We start from the raw sequence: 23,648 nt of genomic DNA, 5'->3' as shown, positions 1-23,648 counted from the left end.
ATGCACATGTCAGGGACCAATGGCCTCCCCCCCCCCCATTTTATCCCTGGTATCCATCTCTCCTAGTGGCCTTTCTTCTTTGTGAGCTTTTCCTTTAGTGTCACCTAAAACAATGCAGCATCATGTGACCTTGCACATAGTCGGTGGTGTGAAGTTTCCTAAGTGAACCATCATCAAGCTTGGGGAACCTTTCCAGGATGGGCTGGCACACCATGCTATCTGAGCACCATGCTTATAGACAAGCAGCTTACAGTGCTCAATTGCTGAGCAGGCAAGAATTTAGACCCATTGAAAAATGACACATGCAACAAAATGTGACCAGCCAGAGGCTAAAACACTTTATGTATCATTCATATTTTCAGTATCACACTGATTTTGCAGAATGGAACTGATTTAGCAAATGATGGCAAAGATCCCATTTATTCAACTACATATGGCTTTCCTTCCAGTGAGGAAAAAGCTCTGAATCAAATAAAATGACCCATTGTTATTACCACCCTGCCTCAATTCTATTGAGATAAGAAATAGTATAACTAAACCTTTCAAGCTCATGAAGTAGGATATGTTTTAAAATTAACTAAATATCTGTAATGGCAGGAAGCTGGTATGGGCATGAGACTACAGAAAGGAAGAAATTATTCTTAGATGGCTCTGATTAGCTGCAGGATTCAGGGGTGTACATATACTGATCAATTAATTATAACAAAGCTAAATGAATGTATTTTAGTTCTCCCTCCCTCCGTGTGTGTGTGTGTGTGTGTGTGTGTGTGTGTGTGTGTGTGTGTATCTGTATGTTAACTGCACGTCCCCCAGCCCCAATTCACTTGAACAAAGAAAAGAAACCAACCATGGGGAAATTGGAAGCACATAGAGCAGATGGATTTTGATTATCTATTTCTGTTTACTTGATTACTCAATGGCTCACTGGGCACCTGTCAAGAAGCAGGCACAGGGCCTGGTTTTGAAGAAACTAAGATGATGATACAACAACTCAGTTGATGAAGAAAAGTACATATTACAGTTAAATGCTGGACACACAGTGGTCTGTAGCTTGTGGCACTGTTTTGCGGGGCTGGGGACCCTTTATGAGGTTGGGTCTACCTGCCAGAAGTGGGTTCCTAGGTTGGGACTTTAGAGTTAAACTCAGTATGCTCTTCAGGCCTAAGTGCTCCGATGCCTAGTCTGCCAAAATGTAATAAGCGGAGGCAGCAGGGTCGGGCTCCAGCTGCCACATCTTCCCTACCATCACGGACTGTATCCTCTTAAACTGTGAGCCAAACAAACCCTTCCTCCTTCAAGTTGTTTCTGTCAGGCATCTGTTGCAGCAAAAAAGGAAAGCAACTAAGTCAGAACATTATCAAACATGGCGGAAAAGGAGACACCATTTAAAAGACTCAGGACTCCCAGCTGAAGGGTTATTCACAGGACGAAAGAGGCAGCGAGGGGAAGAGGGACTTATTGCCATTGGAGGATGGCAGCCAGAGGACACTGAAGGTTCAGAGGCCGGTGCTGCCCAGGCTCAGCAGCTGTAGGGTGAGTAGGTGGAAGTGGGACTCATTTGCACACTCACACTTGTCACTGCCCTGACTCCACTAGTGCCCCCCACTTCCCCCAGTGGACTCCCTTCTGACCTTCTACCAAATTGCTTCCTTCGCTTCTGCTGCCATCCTTAAACTAGCTCACAAGTTGCCTATCCACAGTCCTGACCTAGCCTATATTTCATGACCATTCATTTGCAATTATTATCTCTCTATGGCTTAGTAACATTGTGCTGGGTGCCCATTCCAGATCTAACAACCATGGCCAGGAGGGATGAGGTCATATTATTCCAGGTCTTTATCAGCTGGGTTGGATGGCAATGCAGGAGGTGTGGCTCGTATCTCCGATGGAGATACAGGAAGGCCTGGAGAATGTGGTTTGTGGGCTGGCCTTGATGTCCAAGGAGAGTTTAAAGACAGTATGGAAGATGGAGTGGGATGGCCCAGATGGGAAGGAGCAGAGCAAACTCAGCTGGGCTATTAACAAAGCCCATGCAGATGAACACTTAGTAGGGAGACAGAGGCTCAATCACAGAGGCCTGTGAGACGGCTTAGTGAGGATGAGTGAGATGGTAACCTGGAAGAGAAAGGACTAGAGCTTGGCCCCGCGAAGACTACATCAAGAGTTCAGTGTATGACACATGGGAAAAGAGACAGTCAAGGCAGGAAGTGTAGCTTCATGACTGATACCAACTCCAACCCTAGTGTAATGGCTGTAGAGCAGCATGCTGGCAGGAAGTACCTGCAGAGATCCACCTGCAGGTCCTGGGAGCCCAGATGGGCAACATGTGGGCAGCAGAAAAGAACACAAGTGTGAGCGGGCACAGGGGCTGTGGAGTGACTCAGGCTGTAAAGCCAGGCTTCTGGCACCTGCTTTCTGACTCATGGAGGTCTAAGAAGGGGAGATGAAGGCCACACAGAATGTTACAAAGAGAGAAGGTGACTGCTTACAGACGGTGCATGACACTGGGATTCTTCAGGAGCCTCCTCAGAGCCACAAGAGGAGAGGCAGGTGTCAGGGCTGGTGGGTGACAGGAAGGAATACAAGAGGCAGTCACAAGGAGCCTGAGCAACCACTGGACAGGATCCAGTGTGTCCATTGCTCTGCATCCTACACACTGAGCCCTCGCCAGTGTACCATGCACAGGACAGAAGGTGGTGAAGAGGAGGTCACGCATTTTCCCCTTTAACATTAATAAAGGGAAACAAACACAGGTTCAGAAACTATGCCGGGCGGCTGTGAGGGAGACGAGGCTGTGTGGGGCTAAAAGCTCCGTGGGAAGGGAAAATGGGCGCAAGGAGCTTGCTTCTTTGGGAAACTCCCGTGTTTCAAGGGCTGTCCCCAAGCCCAGTTTCTAACCAACCGTGATCTCTGGATGACTGTGGCACTCACCGAAAACTCAGGGTCAGGGAAATCTTGTATCCCTGAGTATAAAGAGTTTGGATTTTATTGATATACAACTAGAAACCATTGAGGAACCAAAGCTGGCTGACTTAATTGCTTCGATTTTCATCTTTTGAGGACCAGACCAGAGGTTCAGCAAGAACAGGAATATACTATTAGTCAAAAACCTCTTGCAGTGCTCAGAGGGGACACAGGGGAGTCATGGTGGCAATAAGGATGGAGAGGAAGCTTAGCAAGGCTCAGCCTGACCAACTGTAGTGCACGTTCATGCCATTTATCGAGACAGAAGTTCTAGCAAACTAGACTCACCCAAGAGCTCAATGTGTAAATGCCAAGTTGGAGATGCTCAATAGACATCCAAGGTGAGATGGCAGATAACCAGCTACCTCTGAGCCTCCACCCAGGAGGCCAAGCTCCTTTGGAAACAGGGGCTGGGAGCAACGGATATTTAAAAAACACTGAAACCCAGGGCCCTGTGTGGGCTGGCCTAGAAGAGGGAGAGGGGGGTCATGTGGGCCCAAAGAAGGCACTGGAGTCTCCCAAAGGGTGACCAAGAGTCAAGACAGAAAATTAAGGCATGGAGTCAAGAAAACAAAGGGAGGCAGTTTTAAAACAGGGGACCAACCTGTTACCTCTGCTGAACCTGGTGATATCAAGAGGATGAAGTGGTAACTCATGTCTTTGGGGTTGGGCAATATGGAGGCTGTAAGTGACTCTGATTGTAGCAAAGCTAATGGAAGATGGGCTGTAAGAATAAGGGCCATGGAGAGGTCAGGGAAGACTCGGGCCTAGCACTGTTGTCTTATGAAAAACAAACAAAAAACCAGGAACTTTACTGTGAAATGACACCAAAATCTGCACCTCTGCCTCTGTTTTCTCTCCCAAGCCTAAGTCATAAATGCTGCCAGACATTTCCATTTCTTTTCAAAATCAGCCTCTAAAATCAGAAGCTGCATATTAAACTTTTTGAATCTCCCTGCATCCCCCACTAATGAAGGAACAAATGAACATACTTCATTTTCTAATGCTACACAGATCTCTGTGACAGTGAATGATGGACATGGCATGGTAGCATTAGTAAAGAATAAAGTCTCTGCATATATGTGGGGCACCCCTTGAGGATACTAAAAATCTTGAGATGCTCCAGTCTCTCACAAAAATGGCACAGCGCTTTTTGCATAGTTCAGAGATATATGCTACAGACCCTTTAAACCATCCCCAGTACATTGGAAGTGGGATGTAAGTAGCTGTTTTACGGTTCTGCGAGGGAGTAACAGCAATAAAGGTCTACATGTTTGGTTGTAATACATTTTAAATAAAGGACTTATCTCTTATTTATGCATATGTGTGTCTGTGTGGATGTATGCACCTGTGTGTACAGGTGCCCATGAGGCCAGAAGAGGATGGGGTTGGATCTCTTGGAGCAAAGGTCACAGGCAGTTGTGAGCTGCCTGATGTGGGTGCTGGGGACTGTGTGCTGGTCCTCTGTACAACTGCTCTTAACTGCTGAGCCGTATTTCCAGCCCACACATTTTTTATATGAACCTGCAACACTGAATCTTAGGATAGTGAGGGCCAAATGTAAGCACCTCAACAAATAAATCTTATAGGACACTCAGCAGCGCCAGAAAATAGGATGATTCTCTAGCTGTGATGGAAGAAAGTGATCTCAGCACAGAGGGGTATTTTGTGTGAGGCTTATTTCCAACTTGAATGCCATTACTGAGGAGAAGAGGGCAAGTGTCCAGAACCTTCCATGTTAGCATATCTTAAGAGCCAAATGTGTTTGGGGTGAGGTGAGGGTTCACACTGAATATGAACACAGTGAAAAATAGGAGGCAGGCAAGAAAAACCCATCCCCACATACTCACAACCTTTGTGAGTGACTTCTAGGCAACATAGACTGGGACAGTGACCCAAATAAGATGAGCAACCTTTTTTTTAGGACAGAGAGATGATGGGGAGCAGAGCAGGGAGGCCCCTTCCCTTTTCCCACATAAACTTAAAGGATGGTTCTGGAAGAAGTAATTTTAGAGCCAATTTATAATATGATTGAAATACAGACGCCTCCCAGGGACAACAAACACTGTATCCCAGCTATGGATGAATTGACTGTTGCCACCGCCCAATAAGAAGGCTGCCCATAAAGTGTTAGCGTTTGGCCCAAATGTTAGTACTGTTTTCGTCTTCAATATGAAACGTACCTTGGAATCCTGATACTATTTGGACAACATCTTCATAGACCATCAGAGTAGCAGAGCGTTCAGGAAGCAGCCCAAGGCTCAGCGAGGAAAACACTGCAAGAACAACACGGACGTAAGGGAACTCGGACGGTCCAATCCAAAAGCTCACTCTACGTTTTGGGGACTCTGCATTCTTCCTGTTTTCTTATTTAAAATCAACTGGCACTATTGATTTTTTCCAAAGGATGAGTGAAAGACCTTCAAAATGCCAGTATTGTAATTCTCATGTAATAACTACTGTCTTGCCATGGCCAACTTGAACAACGATGGTGAGATTTTTTTGGGGGGGGGAGGGGATATGTGCAAATGTGTGAATGAAAGTGTAGAGGTCAGAGGTCAACTTTCAGTGTTGTCCCTCAGCGCTATCCACCTTGTTTTTTTTTTTTTTTTGGGACAGGGTCTCTCTCTGGGACTGGATTAGGCTAGACCGGTTGGCTTGCAAGCCTCAGGGATCTGCCTGTCTTGACCTTCTCAATGCAAGGACTATAAGTGTGTACCACCATTCCTTGGTTTTTTTTTTTTTTTAACATGAGTGCTGGGGAACAAATTCAGGTCTTGTTGGCATGACTGAATTATCTCATTTCCCTTGTAAATATTTTTAGTGAAGTAAGACTGCTTGACACTGGAGTGTTAAAATTATTATGTATAGAATATATGGGTATACATACACACGTACACTAAGAAAGACTCTAAAATATGGGATTGGGTTCATATATGCAGTATGTTCAAAGGCTGTCCCCCCCCCCAACTTTGGAAGTAAAAACATTACACAAATTATATCACTTTAGGATTATCACCCAAATATCTGGACTTTTAACTCAGATTCATGAAGCCTCCAAGTTTCTGGGCAGATGTGTGTTGTGACTTGGCTGTGAAATGTGCTTCAACACTCTGTCCCCAGCTGGTGGCGCTGTTTTGAAAAGTTGTGGAACTTTTAGGAGGTAGAGCCTTGCTGCAGAAGTGTGTCGCTGGGGACAGGCCTTGAGCATTTCCTGTCTGTCTTCTGCTTTCTGACTGTGGACACAATGTGACTAGTCCCCTCACACTACTGCTGCTATGCCTCCCTACCGTGACAGACTGCATTTTCTTCTTAGACATGAGTCACGACAAATCCTTCCTTTTTGTCACATGCAATTTTACTTGTGTGTGTGGGGAAACCCTGAAAATAATTCCACTGTAGACTAACATTTGCAGGCTCTTACTGACAGGTCAGATGTAGCTCTAAATTCACTGATCTGGGTAATTTATCTAAGCCTGAAAGCAACTCTAAGAAGGAGGTATTATTCAGGTGCCTGCTCTTCAGGTAAGAAAATAGTTTTTTTTATAGACGGGGAAGTAACTTTCCAGATATCCACAAGCTGATGGGGGAGGGGCTAGGCTCTCAGATATATTTTTAAATGATTTATTTATTTTTATTTTATATGCGTCTGTGTGAGGGTGTCAGATGTTCTTAACCGCTGAGCCATCTCTCTACCCCCAGGATCTCAGATTTTTACCTGGGTCTGGGGAGGTAACAAAGTGAGTTCATGGCCAACCTGGGTAACTTAGTGAGCAGCTATTGCCATGGCAAGCTCTCCACTGATTAGGCTTTCTTCCCATCCGTCTGTCTGTCTATCATCCATCCATCCATCCATCTGTCTGTCTGTCTATTTATTTATTTTTGAGGCAGCATTTCACGATATACCTGAGGTTGACTTGGAATTCCCAGTGAGCCTCACACACTGGGATTATGAGTATTCACTATGACATCAGGAAGTCACACGACTTTCTATGAAAACATCAAGGCTTAGAAAGAGCAAGTGTTGAGAATCCTAGTGATCTGGCAGTGCTGGCTCTCCATAAGCACCCCTCCTGCAAGCTGCTGGTGTGTCCTCTCCCCTCCCTTCCCCTCCCCTCAGTCAATGCACTTAGCTGTGGCTGTATTCCAGGACTAGGCTATAGCATGAATAGAACATATAAATGTGGGTTGTGGTCTGTGCCTTTAGTATTACTCATTATTGGGGGACCACGACCCCACAGGAAACAGCTGGAGAACAAGCAGAAGGTGGCAAGTGCCATGACAAATATAACAATGCACTTTCGGGCTATGGAAAATGGCCTGACAGTTCCTCAGAGAGTCAACACAAAATGACCATGCAACTTCCCTGCCACACGCAAACTCAAAAGCCCTGAGGCATGTTCATGCAAAAAAAAGTGTGCATGTATGTTTGTTCATGCAGCCATGATCCATAACAGCAAAAGTGGAATTAGCCCAAGTCAATGTCTGCCAACTGAGAAATAGATAAAGCTTGGCATGCACATACAAATGAATATTATTCATCAATAGAAAGGCATGGAGTACTGACATGCGCTTCAAGAAGGATGGGCCTTCATATTATATTATATTATATTATATTATATTATATTATATTATATTATATTATATTATATTATATTATATTATATTATATTATATTATATTATCTGCTTGCCTTGTTGAGTGGCAATACTGAACCAAAGCAACTGAAGGAAGGAAGAGCTTGATTGGGTTCACAGTTGGAGGGTACAGTCCAGTAAGGTAGGGGGCTGTGGTGGTGGAGCCTGAAGCCGCAGGCCACACAGTCAGGAAGCATGGAGCTATGAGTGTTCCTGCTCAGGGCACTTTCTCCTTTTAATTTAGTTCAGACCCACGCCCACAGAATGGTTCCAACTGAAGTTGAGGTACCTCTTCCCAACTCATTTAATCTAGAAAAACCTCACAGGCATAGCCAGAGGCTCTTTTTCTAGGCAATTCTAATCCCAACAAATTGACAATAAAATTAATTATCACAGCCTTGAAAACATGCTGAGAGGATGACAGGCATAAAAAAGCCACATACTGTCTGATTCTATTTATATACAGTCTTTAGAACAGGCAAATCCAGAGACAGAAGGCAATTTAGAAGTTGCTAGGAGCTGGAATGGATGGGAAATAGGAAGTCAGAACTAATGGATACAGTTAATAGAGGGTGATGGGATGTGCTGGAAATAGATAATGGGGATATGGTAGCGGCACAAAACCATGAAGTATACACACTTTTAGAGTTTCACGCTCTACTAACTGAGCTAGCCGAGTATTCTGAAGCATGCATTTAAATGGTGGTTTTTGGTGTGTGGTGTACATGTGCATGTGTGTATATAGGTACATGGTACAAATGTGTTTATATGATCTTGGAAGTCAGAGGCCAACATCAGTGTCTCCTTTTATTGCGTCCCACCTTCTTTTCTGAGACATGGTCTCTCAGTGAACCTGGAGCTCACTGATTTGGCAAGACTAGCTGGACGACACGCGGAGAGTTCTGCAGTCTCTGCTTCTCCAGCGCTAGGACCACAGTGCACAACATTTTGCTTTGTGCTGGAGACCAAAGGTCAGGTCCTCATGCTTGCACAGCAAGTACTCTACCAACAGAAGCCTTCCCATGGTTTCTAAAATGGTCTGCTTTATGGTACATGACACTTATCGGCTCCTTGGGAGGCTGAGGCAAGAGGACTGGAAATTCAAGGTCATCTACGTGACACAGTGAATTCAAGGCCAAATTGTATAACTCAGTAAGGCTCAAAAAAAAGAACAGCAAAAGGGCTTGGATATAGCTCGATGATAGAACACTTGAAGCCCTGGGTTCCATACTCAACACTGCAAAACAAAATACAACCCAAAACAAAACAAAAAGAGAATCACAATTATTGGGACATTAAGTTGGGAGAAAAGTGCAGACCAAGTCGGAGGAGTGAAGATCTGAACAGAAGAAGAAACAGCCACAGCAAAGTCTGCTGGGAGCTCTTCTTCCTTCCTGACCCTTTGTGGGGCCATAGATGAGCAAAGACTAGAGGGTTCAAGTCTCTAACTTGAGTAAATCCTCTATGGACACTTCACAGGTTATATAAACCATTAGCTCTGCCCCCTTTCTACCAGATGGCACAGGTTAGGCCCCTGGTGGCTAGGAAGAAAGGACAGGTCTCCCGTGGAGGGTGTAACCCACAGGAAGCAGTTCACTTACGAGCGCAGGCTCCACCAAACTGCCTGCTCCATACATGCCTCTCCATGCCCTGCTTCCTCTCAGAGCTTGCCAGAGCCAGGCCCCGGGCACCCCTGTGCTTCCTGGTGTGAGCTCCCCCTGTGGTCTGAGACCACCTGTCATCTTTATCTAGAACTAGGTGTGGTAGTTTGAATAAGATGGTCCCCACAGGCTCGTATACTTGAACGTTTAGTCACCAGGGAGTGGAGCTCTTGGATAGAATTAGGAGGATTAAGAGGTATGGCCTTGTTGGAGGTGTGTCGTTGGGCGTGGGCTCTGAGGTTTTAAAAGCCCACACCAGGCCCAGTGTCTTTCTCTACCTGTGGATCAGGATGTCGCACTCTTGGCTACTGTTCCAGCACCTGCCTGCATGCCGCCAGACTCCCATCATGAAGACAATGGAGCAACCCTCTGAAACTGTAAGCAAGCGCCAATGAAATGCTTTCTTTGATAAGAGTTGCCTAGGTCACGGTATCTCTTCAGAGCAATAGAACAGTGACTAAGACACTAGGGGACTGTGACAATGTGCTTTGAAAACTTGCCTCACAGGGAACATTTGGCCTTTCCATCACCCGGGAAACCGCCCCGACGAACTGTTTCTCAAATCTGATTTGTCAGAGGGAAACAAGTGCTGTATTATAGTGGGTCAGCTATGTGCGGCGGGGGGCTTTAGGGAGCAGAAGCACTGGGCTATGGACCCAGTTCTATAGAGTGCTTCAGGGATGGGAGGTGGCAGAGAGGCCCACCGAGTCTCCAGTACACGGTATTTTTATTCACTCTGGAGAGGGTGTTGACTGAAGGCTCTTCACACTACGAAGGTAGTCAGGGTCCTCCCCTCCCCCAATGCTGAGGCTGGAACCTGGGGTCTTTCACATGCTAGTCAAACACTCTGTCATTGAGTTATAACTTGACCGTTCCCTCTCTCTCTCTCTCTCTCTCTCTCTCTCTCTCTCTCTCTCTCTCTCTCTCTCTCTCTCTCTCTCTCTCTGGAAAGTAGAAAGATTGGAACATCTCAGTTCTGCTTCAGGGAGCAGGGTGACTTCCTGGAGTGCAATCAGCCCACCTGGGGTTTTCAAGATAGAACACAGCTTTTTCCATGAACGTGATAAAAAGTAGCTTCCAGGATAACACACAGAGAGGGTGACAGTGTCAGCCAGACTCCTCCAGGGCACAACGACCCAGGCCGGCCAACTCATGAGACACAGAAAGAGAGAGGTCACCAGGGGGGTGGCTCTGTGTGTCATTTTTAATCCCCGGAGGCCACTGAAGGATTTTAGGCAGGGTGTAATGTAATTGGGCACTTGTGTTTAATTTTAAAAATTCTTGGATTATTTCACACACGCAGAGAATGTATTTTGGTCATTTTCAGCGCCATTCCTCTTTCAATACCCTACTGCCGCTCACTTTCTTCTTCCCAACCAGTCCCTCGTCTTCCTTCATACCGTCTGTCATGCTGTATGAGCTACCGAGTCTCAGCAGGGTTGCCTGCAAGAGCTTGGGCAGGGTTACCAACGGCTACACCACTGTAGGAAACGACACTCTCTCCCCCAGCAATGATGAACTCTTAAGAGCTCCTCATGGCCTCCTATGCTTCTTTCTCTCCTGTTCACGACGGGAAGGTTCTGTCTTGTGTAGGTAACCACAGCGGGCACGTGCATTCAAAGACACAGTGCTTGCAATGTGGTGAGTGTTTTTGGAAGAGGCTAATTAACCAGGCCAGAGACCAGTGAAGTTGTGCTGGCCACCACCTTCTTGGCCGGAGCAATGGGAGGAAGAACCACGATGCAGCAGCATCAGCTTTAGTAAGCAGAATGGCTTGTGGACACATTTGTGTATCCCTGTTTGACGCCTTTGCTGAGCCTCCTCGCTCTCGTCTATACCCCCTTCCATGAAAGGGAAAACCTAACACATCCTGTAGGAGTTATTGTTAAGGAAGAGAGAAGAAATCCATTCCAAGCTCTCATAAGAATGCTCCTGTAAACTAAAAATAAGAATGCACGGTACATGCAGTGAAGAAAGAATCCCAGTTTCAGTTTCTCATTCTCCTTCAGAGCTCCCAGCTCTTCTGCCTTTTTTGCCCAATTGTTTGGAATTCCAGAAGTGTTAGACTCCACTTCTAAAAATACACACTAAAACAACAGTTTACTCTGCTTTTCACCAGCGGCCAGTCTACATTCTGGTCACACTTCTTTTAGGTGCTAGTGTGGAGCGCCTTTATTATATTGAAAAGGTCAGCAAATAGTCAAAGGCATGGGAAGGTCTTCTGAAATGATTCAGGCCAATTCATTCCTTTTTAGAAACTAGAAACACAGGCTCTGGAAGGCCTGCTGGGGGCCCATGAGGGTGGGGCCAGCTAGCGGAAGACAGGCCTGGGTTCTAGGTGTTTTCACACTGTATTCACAACTCTCTCAATTAAACTGTATTGTTTCCATTATTGGACTCATTCAAGAAAATGGATAGTATGGGAACCATTTCCTTCCTTCGGGTCATATTAAAGGTGTCAAAATGAAAGCCACTAGATGGCCGATTCTCACCATTCACAGGTCCCGTATTTACAAACGGACATGCTTGCTATAACGTTCCCTTCACCCTCCAATCGACAGTCCCTGTGTGTACGTGCCTGTGATCACAGTGCCCACAGACAGTCACATGGTGCCCACTCCCAGCAGAGGCTGCCCAGGGTGACACTCTATCTTCTTGTTTCAGCTCTCTCTTGCTGAGTGACTTTTCTTTACCTAGTTGTGCCAAGTTTTCACATTTTGTGCTTTCTGTCGGTAATTTCACTATTTTACATGGCCCCCATGCATCATGCTGAGGGTCCTGAGTATGAGAAGGCCTTATGGAGAAAACAGGGGATAGATAGAGGTTGTTCAGACACAGGTTATAGTGCTGTGGGATTGAGCACAAGGTTAACAAGTCAACTACGTTTATTCAGCAGCATATTTAAACAAATACACATAAAATAGAGGTATATATTGACCAGCTGATAAAAATGTTGTGACTAGAGCACCCTGGGAAGTTAACCTTTTCTTTTTCCCTTGTAATAGAGATTCAGTGTTTACCAGTTCTGGGATTGAAACCTTCATAGACTATAACTTTGGCGAATAATATATATAGACCCTACCTCGTGGGGCCGCTATTCTGAAGCAGGCAGATAACGCTCTGCACCCCCCACCCTGGAATACTTCCAGTGATACAATGGGGAGACCAAACATTTCCTTTAGATGGAACCTAGTGAAAAGGGTTTTGCATTTTTTGATGCCTGAGTTCTATCCTGGGATGATGTTACTGGTTGTCAAATTGACAGAATCTAAGAATCACCAGAGACAAGCATCTGGGCAGTCTGGGAGGGGTTATCTAGGTTAACTGAAGGGAGAGGACCCACCCTGAATATGGGCGGGGACATTCTAAGGGCATATAAGGAAGAAAGCTAGCTGAGCACACGCCTTTCACGCCCTGTTCCCAGACTATGGATGCAACGTGAGCAGCGGCCTCCTGCCCCTGATGCTATCTAGTCTTCCCCATCAAGATGGACTTTCTCTCAAACCGGATGTCAAAACAAATGCTTCCTTCCTTAGCTTGCTCTGACCAGGTCCTTGGTTGCAGCAACGAGGAAAGCTACTGGCACATATGTGGAGTCTACTGTCCTTCGCTCTCCTGTGAACTCAGGGCTGTCTGTGAAGTCGAGAGGAAGCCGGACACGAGAGCACAGAGCTCACATGACTGCTTATCAAGCAGGCATAAGGCATAGCACTGGGGAAATAGGCAGAAAACTGAGATTCTGTGGCCTCTGTGTACGTGTACAGGGGGGCCCCAGACAGCTTCACATACTCACCCCACCGTTCCTCCACATAATGGCACCCGCATGGGTGACTCAAAGAGTTGGCCTACAGATTCCCCTGCCTGACTCCTACCACAAAAGTGCTTCCGTGCCTGACCTCATCCTTGATCACTTGGACGAGGAGGTCTGTCTTAGAGAAAGACGACCAACTTACCCGGTAATCGGATGGGCTTCCACGGGGCAGAGTTTGGCACATAGGCGTGTTTCGTGGCGGTGACAATCAGCTGATTACCCAGCTTATACTGGAACTTGATGAAAGCGACCCCATCCGCCCCCGATGTGCCAGAGGCAAGAGACACCTGGTTGGCGAAGATCTCAATGAGCGCATCTGCGATGGGTTGGTGGGTGCTGGCGTCACTAATATGCACCTTCAAGGTCACCTCTAGAAACAGAAAAAGCACATTAGCTCTGACAGGAGGCCTGAGGGGAGATATTGCTAAGAACATCTAGGGCTGCATTCTTTCACAAGTAATTCTGACTAGGGTCATTTTCTTATTATTATTAAAACTTAAGCAAAACAAAATTTTATTTTTTAATTCTAAAATTTAAAAAAAAATCCTTTTCCTTATAAAACAATCCTATTTCCTTTAAAGCCCCTGCTCCCACATGCTGCTTTATCCTTATGTCAACGGGTAGTTGAGAGGAAGCCTTACCCGTTCTCACACGAGGAAACAGATAAGTCATTCATCCTTCCTGCACTGTAGGGCACTAGCTCCCATTGGGCTCAGGCTGCTACAGAAGGACATGGTGGGCTGGGAGACTCACGGTGGGCTGGGAGACTCACGGTGGGCTGACAGACTCACGGTGGGCTGAGAGACTCATGGTGGGCTGGGAGACTCATGGTGGGCTGGGAGACTCATGGTGGGCTGGGAGACTCATGGTGGGAGACTCATGGTGGGCTGGGAGACTCACGGTGGGCTAGGAGACTCACGGTGGGCTGACAGACTCATGGTGGGCTGGGAGACTCATGGTGGGAGACTCATGGTGGGCTGACAGACTCATGGTGGGCTGGGAGACTCACGGTGGGCTGGGAGACTCACGGTGGGCTGAGATTCATGGTGGGCTGGGAGACTCATGGTGGGAGACTCATGGTGGGAGACTCATGGTGGGAGACTCACGGTGGGCTGGGAGACTTGTAGGTGAGCTCCACAAAAGTGTCAGCAAAGGTGGGCATAAGCAACACAAGCATGTGGGGATTACTGTTTGGTTATCCCAAAGACAAGACCGAAGAGCAGCCAGAAATGTCTCAGGGTGTACGTGTGTGTGTGTGTGTGTGTGTGTGTGTAACACACACACACACACACACACACACACACACACACACACACACACACATTTTAAAAAGAGAGGACCCAAAGAATGTAACAAAAGAAGGTTGGGAGAATACAGAGAGCAAGAGTACACCTATGCAAGGAGGGATGAAGTCCAGTCAGTAAACACCAGCAAAAGCAGATTAGGAAGGTTGAAAGCACATGGGGCAAAACTGCTGAAAAATTAAGACTGAATGACTTCTCTTTACTCAGCCAAGAGATATTTACTGAGCTTTGACTCTGCCCCTAGGGCTGGAACTGTCACATCATGGACGGTAAAGAAGACACAGCAGTACAAATACTATGGCTTTGAACAGTCAGTGAGGGTTCAAAAGCAAGATAAGGGGGCACTTCCAGGAGAAACCACAGCAGGTTTTGTAAGATGTAAAGGATGTGAGAAATCCAAGGATGCTGGGCAAGCAGGGGCCAGATTACTTCGGGAGCTTCGTGTAAGGGCCATGAGAAGTCACAGAGGTATTAGGCAGGGTGTGGAAATCGAAGTTAGTTATAGAAACCTCTAGATCTAGGTGCTGTGGAATGTCGTTCTGTCTGCTGTAATGTGTGTTGCTCTGATTGGTTGATAAATAAAATGTTGACTGGCCAGTAGCCAGGCAGGAAGTATAGGCGGGATAAGCAGACAAGGAGAATTCTGGGAAGAGGAAGGCTGAGTCAAGAGTCGCCAGCCAGACACAGAGGAAGCAAGATGATAAGGCAGAACAGGTGGCTAAATATAGATAAGAATTATGGGTTAATTTAAGTGTAAGAGCTAGTCAGTAATAAGCCTGAGCTAATGGCCAAGCAGTTATAATTAATATAAGCCTCTGTGTGATTATTTGCATCTGAGCGGCTGCAGACTGGGCAGGACACAGGAAAACTTCCAACTACATCTAGGTGAAGAATGGGCTGAGTGTGAGGATAATCTGCAGATAAGCATCTGGCTCAGGCACTCTGTAGCAGCCTAGAGAGGCGATAGTGATGGGCCAGGCTCCAATCTCATGGTGGGCATCAATTTCAGAACCAGACAGAGGCCAAGTCAGAAGAGACCACTGCTCCAGTAAACCTTCTTTGCTCAGAAAAGGAGTGGACGTAAGTCCATCTGGGCACACTCACACATTACTTGATGTATGTGTTAAGCTGCCCTCAATCTGAAAGACTTACGGTAACTTGAAATGTAGAGTGAGGTTGGGATTAGCAAAAATATACATGGGGCCAGGGAGGCTCACAGACGCAAGAACTTGTGGAGCGAGGCTCTGTGGATTGGCCAGTGAGGCTGTCAGGGTGTGGAGGGACCTGAGGGGGTGGATAAAGGTCGAGGATCAGGCTGAGCCCACAGGTGCTGCTCAGTGGGACACACTGTGGTGGTCTACTGCAATCAGCACTCAAGGACTGACCCCAGGGACTGGCCACACGGCACTGGGTAAGTCACTATGCTCTTCAGGTCTCATTTTTCCCCTCTGTAAGCCAGGGATGCCAGCAAGGTACAGCTTCTATGGGTGCAAACAGCAGAACACGGGCTTGAGAGAAGAAGGCCAATGATAGCTACTGTGCTTCCATTCTGCCAATCACTGTCCTTGTATGCACTCAATCTTTGCAATGGAATGAGCTCAGAGAAGAGATGTGGAGGCATAAGGATTTCAAAGAAAGGGGTGAGATATCCCTTTGAGAATGTTAATATTTTGTACCTGAAGATTTGGGGTTGGGGTGGAGCTTAGGGGTAAATGTATGGCTCATATGTATGGGGTTTTAGGTTCAATCACTAGTATTCAATAAAATAAAAGTAATGAAAAATACCACTTCTGCACTAAACCGCATAGAAGAACCTATACCTTGGTAACTAAACTATCTGTCTTATGAAGCTGATGCAACTTTTTCAAAGCCATACATTTCAGGTAATCATTCATCTTCTTGCTCATTTTCCCCATGTATTAATTTAACAGATTTCTTGGGCAGATTATCACAGAAGACAGCTAAATAATCGCACATTGAAAGCTTGGGGTAAGTGGCAGAACACTTGCCCAGCATGCACAGATACCTTGGGTTGATCCGAGCACTACTCTCAAGCCCCGAAGGGTTCAGATTTACTAACAAAGCACACTTAGTGATTCCTTAAAACCTTTCAGAAAGAAAAAAAAGGCTACAGAAATTGAAATGGGATACTTCATCTTGTGGAAGGAGAAAGGAAAGCTAATGCTTAGCAAGTAGAAGGCTGTGGGGCCAGCAAGATGGCTCGGGGGCAAAAACACTTGTTGCCAAGACTGACCCGAGTTTGATCCCCAAGACCCACATGGCAGATGGAGAGAACTAACGTTTTTTTAAAATTAAACTTTATTTTTATTTTATATGTATGGGTGTTCTACCTGCATGTATATCATGGACCACATGTATGCAATGCCTGCTGAGGCTAGAAGAGGGCATTGGATACCCCAGAACTGGAGTTACAGAAGTCGTGAGCCACCATTTGGGTGCTGGGAATTGAATCTGGGTCCTCTGGAAGAGCAACCGGTGCTTTTAGCTTCTGAACCATCTCTCCAGCCCCAAGACCTAACTCTTGAAGGTTTTCCTCTAACTTCTACATGCATGCTGGTGCATGCACGCCTCATTCCAAATAAATAAATGTAATAATAATAATAATAATAATAATAATAATAATAATAATAATAATAACAATGATAAGGAATCAAGTCCACGGTGTGAAATTTAGGGATGTGATATTCAATACACACTTAGTCAATTCTTCAGTCTTATCTTCCTGCAGGGTGTTTAGCACACATATAGAACCCATAGAGTTTCTTACTCAAGTTGGTCTTCCTTGTCCCCCCAGTAATATGATAAATCACAACACAAATCAACTGAATTTCTAGTAATATTCACACTGCAAAAACCCTCCAGACGTAGGCATGTGGGAAGGCTTTGCCAGGCAACCTTGATGATTTATGTCCTTTTACGGTAACGTAACATTTACTAACAATTGAGATTACAAGCTTCTCCTCTCTCTTTGCTGTATGATGAGGTGTGGTTTTGTGAGTCACAGAGAAAGAGGGCATTCACTCCATTAGTCTCTTAGATCCTACTGCCTCAGTGTCCTCTAATACGGTCGCTTTGTTTGGATTCTAGGATATGTTTTGGAAGGGATCACTTAGCCCTGACTTTTAGTGTCTCAAGATGGGGGAATGCCAATAAGAGAGGGTAACTACAGACCACCAAAGTGTCACTTTTTTGGAGAGTTTTCTTTCTTTTTGTGCACACCAGGCCTAGCATGCCTCACCCTACATGTTAGTGGAACTGCAGTTTTTGTAGCGTAACCCTGCATGAGACCATCTAGTCAGCAAAAGTGCTCCCCTAAACGATAACCAGATGGGAAATCTCCTGTGAGGTTCTATTGCCCGTAGTATTCCCTCTTTGAGTCTGAAAGGAAGACCCTATAAACGGCTCTGGACGAGGGGTATTATCAAACGCGTTCTTCTGGCTATGACAGGACTGTTGCAGGCAGCTATGGTTAGCAGCATAAGAAATAAAATAAGCCAGGCAGTGGTGGTGCACGCCTTTAATCCCAGCACTTGGGAGGCAGAGCCAGGTGGATCTCTGTAAGTTCGAGGCCAGCCCAGTTTACTACAGAGAGAGATCCAAAACAGGCACCAAAACTACACAGAGAAACCCTGTCTCCAAAAAAGAAAGAAAAAGAAAAAAGAAAACAAAGCAAGCAAACACAAGACATCAGAATAGGAGGAGGAGGATGGGGAAGGAGTCATCAGGAGTGGGAGAGGGACCAGAGGATTGTGGGGATGGGCATCATCATAGTACACTGTTATTATGTATGAAACTGTTAAATAAAAAAGAAAACACATAAATGAAAATGCAGCTACTTTTAAGAAGCTGTATCCTATTTCTTTTCTGGTCAGTGAGAGCCTGAGCAGCCTTCCAGGCTGGGATGCCTGATTTCTAACCTGAAATCGGGACCCGGTTCTGTTTACTCCTTAGTGCGCATGTCTATTGGTAGGTTCTGCTGAGGCAGGTTCCAAAACACACATCTCCCAGATAGCCTCCTTTGTGCGTCCTTGTCAACACTGTCCTATCTCAAGCCCTCACCATCCATCATGCAGAATGAGTCACAGCCTGTTAACAAAAACCGCCCCTCTTCAGCCCTGAGCCCTGAAGTCCCAGTGAAGTCCCAGCTTACACAGAATGCTTGAATGACCCCCAGCACTTATATCAGGGGTCAATAAAAGGTCCAAAACACTGTTTGTTTTTTTTCCCTTGTGTTTCTGTCTGTGTATGATGTGCATATATGTATGTGTGTATGTGTGTGCATGTGTGTGTCACAGTGTATGTGCGAAGTTCAGAGGACAACCTCAGGTGCCAATTCTTGCCTTCTACTTGGTTTGAGTAAGATTCTTTTTGTTCACTGCTGCGTATGCCCAGGATAGAAGGCTGAGGGCTTCTGTTAATTTTCCTGTCTCTACCTCCTCTATTGTCTTAGGAGCATTGGGATAATAGACTCACGCTGTGGAGCCTGGTTTTACATGGATCCTGGGGATTTGAACTCAGGTCCTCACACTTGAATGGCAAGCACTTTACATACTGATTTACTTGCCCAGCCTGTTGTTTTTGAATGGTTTATGTGCTAAGGATAACTTTAAAAAAATTTTATTTATGTAGTGTGTGTGTGTGTGTGTGTGTGTGTGTGTGTGTGTGTGTGTGTGTGTGTGTATACCATGGTACAAGTGTGGAAGTCAGAGGACAAATTTAAGGATCTGTTCTCCACTTCTGGGGATTAAACTTAGGTTGTCAGTCTTGGCAGCAAGTACTTTTATTAACCGTGCGAAAGAGTATCTCCAGGCCACATCCCCTGGCCTTCCTCTCACCTCAGACCTTCCTTCTTAGTGCCCTACAAGCTCCACTCTGTCTGTCTGCTCAGGTGGTTGCTCAGGCCTCTTCCTGCCCTTCACTCAACAGTGAATTATTCCTGGTCAGGAATTTAGCCACTGCTTCTGACTCAGTCACAGATTTTGATCAGCCAGAGGCAGAGCCAGCGGGGGGAGGAGGCAGTGAATGTTGAGGAATTCTTCCTCTGCCATGATTCAGAGCGCCTCTGCTCTTGGCAAACAGAGCAGTTTGGCTCTGTGGGCACTGACTAGTCAGTCCATTGGAAGCAGTACGGGGAACATCTGCTTTGTGGGCAGAAAACTAAACATTATCTTTTAAAAGTCCAGCATTATCTTTTAGACACTTCCTTTCTAACTGCCACAGATTTAGAACTAAGTGCAACAAGGCTGTTCAAATTGGTGGCTTGGGAGGAGGCACCTCCAGGCACTAAGTTAAAAGCAGACATAACTGCATGGGCAGGAGCACTGAATTACGGCATCGAGTCCCCACGCACGCATGAGGCTCCCCCATCGGGATTTGACAAAACTGACCAAGGGCACAAAAGGGCAGAAAACTCGAGTGCTTTCCCCCAACCCCCTACATCTTCAAATAATAAATGTTCTTTTTTTGTGCCAATGACAGAATACATTTATTTTTATAATATATCATCCAGACATAAAAGTGAACACCTCCTATTGCTTCCTTAAAACGATTCACTAATGTGGAACCTTCCAGAACACTTGAGGCTTTTACTGGGAACAGAGCTAGAACATGTTCACTTGCTGTTTGATCAGCCCACACTTCTCATTCTCAACAGCTAGTCTGACAGACTCTGGATTTGTCCAGGAAAGGAAGTAAAGTTTGTAAACCTGACTTGGTTGGGTGGTGGGATTTCTGAGGGGCTGTCAGCCCCCTCTAGTGCTTTTGGATGCCCTTTCTATTTCTTCAAATTGGCCTTTTCTTTTTTTTTGGGGGGGGGTGTTAGTTTTTCCTTTCCTTGAATATTTTTGAGCTGAGTTTGCATAGATGTCCACCCTAGCAGGGAACCTGGCATCTCTCTGGCTTGGTCCTAAGAGCCTGATGGGAAGAAAGCCACTTCGACCTTGCAGACCCAGCCTGGCCTCTGATGTCATGTTGCCTGGAGCTCCAGGAGCTGCCCAGTAGTAGGCAGAGCAGCTGAAAAGGCAGTCACAATGCTTAGCATCCAGCACTATGGCTAGCTATATTTAACCCCAGTCCAGCAGACTCACAATGGGCTTCACATCTCTTAACTAAAACAGTAAAAGATCACTTGACCACTTAAAACGTTTTCCAAAATGAGAGTTTATTTTTAAAATGCTACCAGGCCTTCGCTCTTATTTTATCTAAGATATGTGTGCTCCTGTTACTCGAGATTCACCAGAGCAGTGTGGGATCTGAATCTCTGTATTACTAGACAGCGAGCAAGAGCAGGCTGGAGGATGCCTGCCAAGCGCAGGGCAGCTTTCCGTCAGTCTATCTTATTTCTTTTATAAACACAAAAGACTTATTTGACTTAATGATGTAATAAAATTAGGATGTACTTTGTCACTCATATTCCCATAATTTATTTGATCCATTTTTATATGGCGTACAAGTACTTTGTATTATTTATTTTTGTTTTTTAAACTGATTAAAATTTTCAAATCTTAGAGAATGAAGTTCACTATAAATTACAGATATACTTTTAAAGACCTATACATTATACACTCTATATGACAAGACAGGTTATTAATCAGGTGTGGTGGTACAAGACAAGCTTGGGCTAAATTGCAATCTCCTGTCTTGAAAAGAGATTAGTGTCATATTTAAACTGAATTAGTATAATAGCATAGAATATAGCTCAATAAACATCTGCTATAACATGTCTGTTCTTGGATTCCGTTTCTAACGTTACTAAAACACTTGGCAATCCCTGTGTCTGTTTGATTCTAAAAGGAATACTCAGGTCGAGGAGATGCAGAGGTCAGACCTCTGTATTGGCCTCCCAAAGAGAATGGACAATGTCGACAACACACTTTAGTGCAAGGCCCTAGAACCCTCCTGGCTCCCTGACTAGCCCTCTCTAGCCGTTCTTCATGTAGACACCTTTTGCTGTTGATGGTACCAAGAGCCTCCCCCAACCTCTCTGTTGATCTGAGGTCATCCTGTCTGATACAGAATTTCTACCTCCGCTGGGTTTATTTTTAAAAGCATTCCTTAGTGCTCACCAGGGTATTGCAATCTCTATTCAAGTATTTGACTTCCTTTCTACTCTGTTGGAAAGCGTGGAGGAGATAAGTTTGTAACCACAGCCCTTGGGAACTCAGAACGTCATTTTGTGCTTTTTGATGGTCTCCCACCACAGGCAACCGACTGACACAAGGCAGCACAGGAAGAGAGAGTGATGTGGTAGACACAACAGCTTCAGCTTGGAAAAGGGAGAGAAGAGGTCTACGCAGGCAGCCAGCGAGTGCTACTCGCACATTCTTAGAGCATTTTATTCCCATCACGGCCTTGACAGGCTCTGCAAACCATGTTCTTTCTTACCACAACCTCCCTATCTCTCAGTACCTCTGATGCATACACCCATGGCTGGACCAGGAGATCTCAGGACAATCAATCAATAAATTCCTCTACCTCTTCTCCTATAAGATGTATGAGGCACAGACTGATGATCATTCCATAACAGCAATTTCTAACCCACTTGTCAGAATGTTGAAATGCAGAATACCAAACATTCATAAAAATATATCAATTAAAAAAATCACACACATGCGCGTGCACACGTACACACACACACACACATACACACACACACACACACACACACACACACACACACACCCCTTTCGATTTTTCATTTTAGCACACCTTTCATTTTAAACACACTATAATAGAAACAGAAAATACCAACGACCTCTTGTAACTTCTGGCTAGGATCCTGGTAAGTCTGTCCGTTCGATGCTAAGGTAAACAGCAGCAATCCACACTCTGCTGTGGTACATGATAAAAAGTGAAGGTTGTTGGGGCTGCTGTAACATGCATACTCTGCCATTAGAACAAATTCAGAGTAGCTGAACCCTTGCAGCTAATCGAGGGGTTACTGAGTTAAACATCTCAGGGTTATTTGAAAACTCCTGCTGGACTTGCATAATTCACACAGATAACCTCATGCTCATGGGAAAAATTAAAGATATGAAGTTCCCATGATCTCACCTAAACAAGATATCAGAGAGCAAACTAAACTGACATGACCCCAGCCTTCCCGACATGGTATTAGGAATCACTTAAGGACAGTTTTAAGGTACTTTGCAAAAATAGAATTATTCAGCAAAAGTTTTGAAGGAAAAAAAAAAGATAATGTGGCCATTGCAAAGAAGAACTGAAATAGCTAATGAATATAAAAGATAATGATAAACATGGTTAAAGGGGGGGAAAAGCCATGGTCCCAGCTTCACAGAACTTGTCCATAAAGGCCGAGCAATCTCCTCATTCTTGCCAGATGTGGGAAGATATACAGTGGTGGTTACATAGCAAACCCAGGAGATGTGGTCATTGGATGCCACCCAGTGCCCCATAGGACTGAACAAAAGAAGGACAATGACACAACATGGTGGCAACCAGAGGACCCACACGTGCTTATAAGAAAATAGCAACAATAAACCACTTTAAAATACTTCTGTTTCACTGGTGTTTTGAAATGTGCGTGAAGGTACAGATCCTTTTCAATACAAGTCTGGAAGATACTGGGAATGGCTAGGCTAATGAGCAATGGGAAACATGTCTGTAAAACTAGTGTGCACACCTTAGCCAAGCCTCAGACATCTGTTGGAAGACGCTAGTGCGATGGTTACCAAGGCAACCTGAGTAGGGGAAAAATTCTGCACGCATATTTCCAGATCCACCTATATCGTTTTCTTTGGGAAGGGTAGTCCAGGGATACAACGAGAGCAAAACAGCATAACATTTATTTTGAACAAAGCCTTGAGATTTGAAGAGAATGATAATGGTGATTTTAGCAAATCCTGTCTCCCCATGGGAGAGACTGCTTAGAGAGTGCTAAGTGGGAGGCACCTGCAAGGAAACTGACTCATTAATTACTTTAAGAATTAAAAAAAAATGCGAAAGAAAGGGCCAGCTGAAGAGACCGCTGGAAGGCTGTGAATGGCTCGAGTGTGTCAGACTCCCTGGCACTTGAAATACTATGAAAGCCAGATAAAGGCCCCTGCAAAAACTCAAGTTTAGTCAATGTGGTGATTACATTCTACATATGTGCTTATCTTTCAAAGAAATGAAGATATTTAACAAGCTACAGTGAGCGGTTTCATCATGAAGCATGTTTCAGATGGCGTTGACATATTTCAGGGCACTTTAGGGTCTATTTAGGAACATATTTGGTGAGAGTGTCCGTTTT

At 45.2% G+C, this 23,648-nt stretch overlaps 1 protein-coding gene across 5 annotated transcripts in view; it reads right to left on the bottom strand.

Moving 5' to 3' along the window:
- The window catches only part of Fam171a1 (family with sequence similarity 171 member A1), a 126,642-nt gene that overhangs the window by 44,383 nt on the left and 58,611 nt on the right, over nucleotides 1-23,648 (bottom strand). For all 5 annotated transcript variants that reach the window (XM_076572708.1, XM_076572706.1, XM_076572705.1 and 2 more), the window contains 2 exons: nucleotides 13,216-13,443; nucleotides 5,148-5,240 (listed from right to left, as the gene is read on the bottom strand). In XM_076572708.1, coding sequence (XP_076428823.1) covers nucleotides 5,148-5,190 — 43 coding nt within the window. In that variant the 5' untranslated portion in view covers nucleotides 5,191-5,240; nucleotides 13,216-13,443. The remainder of the gene's footprint in view (nucleotides 1-5,147; nucleotides 5,241-13,215; nucleotides 13,444-23,648) is intronic.

Source organism: Peromyscus maniculatus, chromosome 5 (genome assembly GCF_049852395.1).
Source record: "Peromyscus maniculatus bairdii isolate BWxNUB_F1_BW_parent chromosome 5, HU_Pman_BW_mat_3.1, whole genome shotgun sequence".
NCBI classification, from domain to species: Eukaryota; Metazoa; Chordata; class Mammalia; order Rodentia; family Cricetidae; genus Peromyscus; species Peromyscus maniculatus.
Note: the sequence above shows the minus strand (reverse complement) of the source record. Positions and strands in the feature narration are given on the sequence as shown.